The sequence below is a fragment of the Arvicola amphibius genome, chromosome 6 (genome assembly GCF_903992535.2).
Source record: "Arvicola amphibius chromosome 6, mArvAmp1.2, whole genome shotgun sequence".
In the NCBI taxonomy this organism is placed as follows: Eukaryota; Metazoa; Chordata; class Mammalia; order Rodentia; family Cricetidae; genus Arvicola; species Arvicola amphibius.
This window is the reverse complement of record NC_052052.2, coordinates 100,060,331-100,065,483: the sequence shown is the minus strand read 5'-3', so window position 1 is coordinate 100,065,483 and position 5,153 is coordinate 100,060,331. Positions and strand designations below refer to the sequence as shown.

At 42.5% G+C, this 5,153-nt stretch overlaps 1 protein-coding gene across 1 annotated transcript; it reads left to right on the top strand.

The window, feature by feature from the left end:
* The first annotated feature begins 1,812 nt into the window (after positions 1 to 1,812).
* Meig1 (meiosis/spermiogenesis associated 1) lies at positions 1,813 to 4,766 on the top strand. Its single transcript, XM_038335588.1, has 2 exons — positions 1,813 to 1,971; positions 4,638 to 4,766. The coding sequence occupies exons 1-2, from the start codon at positions 1,834 to 1,836 to the stop codon at positions 4,764 to 4,766; spliced, it is 267 nt and encodes an 88-aa protein (XP_038191516.1). The 5' UTR covers positions 1,813 to 1,833.
* Positions 4,767 to 5,153: the final 387 nt, after the last annotated feature.

Here is a 5,153-nt window from a genome sequence, read left to right as displayed (position 1 = left end):
TTTCCAAAGAGTTTGTAAACAGCCTTCTATTTAGAATGTGATAATGTAAGTAATGGGACAAAACATCTAGAGGATGCAGGAGGAGCATAGGCAAGCTCCTCGTCTTCCCCAGGCCAGCCCCTTAGTGCTCATCCTGGAGGCTAAACCAAGGCCGCAGTCTCCTGATAGCCTCCCTTTTACTAACCGTGAGAAGAGACTTGAAGGCTACATTCTCCACACTGAGGAAATAGTCAAGGAAGTTCAGCAAGTCTGTCTTTCCCTTTTCCTGCTTTTCCCTCTGTAAAAGCTAAATGTATTCCATATGTAAAGGCATTTGCTGTGAGTTTCTTGGCCTTTAAAAAAAATAACCTAATGAGAATGTGTTGCAGTGATCGAAAATACACAAATTCCCTTAAGGATCTTCTTTATGAAGTATGTCAAAGAATTTTAGACAGAATAAAATTTTTAATAGAATGGGTTCAAGGAATCATGGTGAAAATTTTGGGTACTTTGTGTCAGTTAAATAATCTTTTGTAACAAAATAAGTATTTGAGAAAAACTAATACAAGACAATGCCTTCGAAAAACTGACTGTGGTGTTGGGCGTGTGTAGCTCAGTGGTAGAATGCTTGCCTAGCACTCATAAGGTCCTGAGTTCAGTCCCAGTAACCGGGGAAAAGCTCAGCAATAGAAGTTTGGTATGTAGACAGTTAATACGAACCAAGCTTAGAGAGCTGAATGACCAATAGTAACCCCGTAAGCCATTTGAAATCAACGCTCAAACACGACACCCAAACAACTAGCATGGAATTGGTCCAGTTGTTCTCCCATGCTAGTCTACCAAAGGGCAGTGTGACACTTCTTGACACCCAAGAAGATAGATTACGATGTCTTCAGAAATTATATGGAAGGTGCAACTCGGGAACAAGAAGGGGAGAGAAAGAAGAGGACTTCTTCCGTTGTGATTTGTAGGCAGCGCAGAGTGGCCTCACCCCAGGGCCTCCTGCTTTGGCCTCCCAAGTCCATCACCGTACCTTGCTAAGAGCGATTGTTCTGATGGTCCTTTCTTTTTTTTTTTTTTTTTTGGTTTTTCGAGACAGGGTTTCTCTGCAGCTTTTTTAGAGCCTGTCCTGGAACTAGCTCTTGTAGACCAGGCTGGCCTCGAACTCAGAGATCCGCCTGCCTCTGCCTCCCGAGTGCTGGGATTAAAGGCGTGCGCCACCACCGCCCGGCCTGATGTTCCTTTTTTAAAAGAGGGAGAAGAGGAAGAGAGCGAGACTATAAATCAATGGAATAGTGGTGGGATATTTTGACGATATGTTGAGCACATACAGATGACAGTGTATTTTTGTAAAGGTACACTATCTGGTATCCAGAAATCAAGAATGGCTATTTTGGAACATTACTTAATAACTCCAAATACAATTTTGATGGTGAAATTAGCTATTCTCTGCGTGTCTTCCAGGGCTTAAGAATATTTTGGGTGCATTGTTTTGTTTTCCCAAAAATAACAGTCTTGGAAATGAATGTTAAAGTGTGAAATTTTACTGAGGTATTTTGTTTTATTTTATTTTATTATTATTATTATTTTTGAGACAGGGTTTCTCTGTAACTTTGGTTCCTGTCCTGGAACTAGCTCTTGTAGACCAGGCTGGTCTTGAACTCACAGAGCTCTGCCTGTCTCCGCCTCCCAAGTGCTGGGATTAAAGGCCTGCGCCACCACCGCCCAGCAAGGTTCTCTTTTTTCCCCTTGTTGTTGTTCATTCTAAATGTTTTGAAAATTGTAGTTAGCATGTTACCTACTAAATTGTTCTAACCTCTTTCAGAAATAATTGCTAGGAAGGCCTCTGTAGCCATGGCAAGTTCTGATGTGAAACCAAAATCAATAAGTCGCGCCAAGAAATGGTCAGAAGAAATAGAGAACCTGTACAGATTTCAACAAGCAGGATATCGGGATGAGATCGAATACAGACAAGTGAAGCAAGTTGCTATGGTAAAATTTATTGCTCTTCAAGCTTGCTAAAAAACCAGCTTCACAGAGGGTGAAATGTATTTTAATAACAGAGTAACAAAGCACCACTGAAGGGAATTCTCTGAAACTCCTGTCTCAAGAGGTGGTCTACAAGTTGGGGGCCAGTGTGGTCCTTTGGCTGGGCACCTTCACTTTCTGAACTACTGTGCTCTCTTATCCAGGAGTCTTCAAAGGGTCCTTTTCCTTACTCTGGTAACTCTGTTATCGTATATTCAGTTGTGGTAAAACATTACTTCCCCTCTGCTTATTTTGACAGTAAATTAGAAAGGAGTTCTAATTTAAAGTATATATTGGCTTCTTTTCTTGTTTTTTTTTTTTTTGGTTATTGTTTTTGTTTCTTTTGTTTCTTGAGATAAGATCTCACTCGAAACTAGGCTGACCTTGAATTCACTATGTAGATGAGCGCCTCAGATAAGCATCGCTCCTCCCACTGTGCTTCCCAGGCTCTGGGATTACAGGAGCAAACATTACATCCAGTGTAGCTACACTCTACAATTAACAGCTAATTTAACATTAATGGATAGCAAGCTAGATAACTCACACCACTGGGTGCCTCCCGATTTGACCATTTACCTGACAATGGAGTTTTCCCTCCTGCAGTTCTTATAGTTGATGCTTACAGAGTGACCTGGAGTTCTCTGAAGAGTCAGTAGGTGTGTTTACACTAACAAGGGTGTCTTTGGAACCTGGTGAAGGGATTAGAATCTGTCCCAGCGTTTTGGGAACACCCCCTTTCCCTGCTGGTGGCAGCTCTGACTTAAGCATTAGGAACAAGCTTTGTAGCTGTTTTCCTACAAAGCAAATGCAGCTGGAACCTGCCACGCTGACCAGATGTGCCGGGTCTGTTTCTACTGTCACATAATCAAAGCAGGCGAGAGAAGACACAAGGTCCTTGCATTGTGACACATGCCTGAGATCCCAGCTCTCAGAAGACTAGGGATCTTAAGCTTGGGCTACATTGGGAGAGTTTGTTTCAAGCAAAAGCAGGTGAAAGAATTGGAAAGAAAAAGCGGGCAAATTTACCAGGAAATAATAGACACAGTTCCCCCAAATAGTGCACTTATTTTTCCTTCCAGTTGCAGGCTGTGATTTATAGGAGGGCTGGGGAAGGGAAGGGCTGCCCGTATCCGCCCTCTTAAAGAAAAGGGTTTGATTTTCCAAAACTTGAATTTTTGATAATGATAAAGTATAGCTCACAAAATTCAGAAGGAACATTTTTATCAATAAAAAGAACACATTGGGTCCCAGAATGCACTGTGATTAGTTATGGACCAAAGAAAAGTTATTACTTGAGACTTAACAAGTTCCTAGAACATGCACACACACACACACACACACACACACACACTGTGGCTGGACATGTAGCTTTGTTAGTAGAGTGCTTGCCTAGCATGCATGAAGCCACCCTGTGCTCCATTTCTAACACCACATAAGCTGAGCCTGGTTGTAATTACATGCCTGTTATCCTCAGGTGGATGCAAAAGATCAGAAGTTCAAGGTCATCCTTGGGCTATGTGGCACAGACAGCAAATTACATGAAACATTGTCTGAAAGTAACAGCAAAGCCACCACTTACTAACCTGATCAAGAAAGCATAACATTGAAGTTGGAGAGAAAGAAGAAAGCATACAAATCAGACCAAGGCAAATGATAAACAAATCAGAGTGAGACAGAATAGGGACTAGTGGGGAGAAGAAAGGATTGCTGAGGGCTCTGTGGGTTCAAGTTCTATTAAAAATTGGACTTGATCATCAACTTGAAGCTTGGGTAGAAGTGCATAGGTACCTCTTCAAGCCTAGTGCCTTCCTTTAGTCCAGAGGTTCTCAACCTTTCTAATTCTGTGACCCTTTAATACAGTTCCTTATGTTGTGGTGACCCCAACCATGAAGTACTTCATTGCTATTTCATAACTGTAATTTTGCTACTGTAATGTATGAATTTTAATACAAATATATGACATGCAGGATATCTGATAAGCGATCTCTGTAAGGGTCCTTTAATCCCAAAGGGTCATGACCCACAGGTTGAGAACCACTGCTTAATTCCTAGACTAAAGCCTGTGATCAGCATAGCTGTTAGAGCAGGGGCCTGGACTCCCCCAGTTTCCTCCGGCAGCACTCATTGTTGAACTTGCAATGCTTCCAATCACTCAGAAACCTAAAAACAATGCATTTTAAATTATTTGGCACGTATCTCCAATCTTGGCCGTGGTGTAGACGCTGAAACCTCGAAGCCAGCCTGTAAAGAGAAGCACGTTTCAGTGTTGTGTCTTCCAGAGTAAGGCCAGAAACTAACGTTTGCTTTATGTGAGCACACAGTGCTCTCCCCAAGAGCACAAGGATCTTAAAACTTTACCTCAGCCTTTAATTGATCATTTATTATGTATGCAGTGTTCTGCCTGCCTGTATACCTGCACGGCACACAGATCTCATTAGGGGTGATTGTGAGCCACCATGTGGCTGCTGGGAATTGAACTCAGGACCTCTGGAAGAGCAGCCAGTGCTCTTAACTTCTGAGCCATCTCCCCAACCCCCAGAGTTTAATTTTTGATGCGAGTTGTTTGATGGTAAAATGATATGAAATAAAACTGGTGTGACCACATTCTCATCCTCGCCCTTCCTGTGCAGGTAGACCGCTGGCCAGAGACAGGCTACGTGAAGAAGCTTCAGCGGAGGGACAATACTTTCTACTATTACGACAAGCAGAGGGAGTGCGAGGACAAGGAAGTCCATAAAGTGAAAGTTTACGCCTACTGACCTTCTCATTCCTTTGGCTTGGCAATCTTATTTTAAGAATTCATTGTTACCACTTTCCATCATGTAAATGTCATTTTACAAAACAATTCAAAATGCTGTTTTTTATTCAGTGTCTTACAACATAAACACCGTGGAACCTGGTTCTGGCCAGACAGGTCATCCTTGCCGGTTCTGAGCAGTTCTGCAGTTGCACAGAGTCTTAGACTTGGGCCCTGCCCCTCTACCTCCTTCTGAGCATTTTAGTGACTCCATCGGGAATCCAGCCCTTTGGAAGCCACTTCAAGGGTTAGACTGTATTTATTTCCTTACAGCAGATCAATGCTTCACTCAGAGCTCGCTCCTAGCCTTTCTCTGCCTACAATAGCACTTACATTTTCTGGCTTGAGG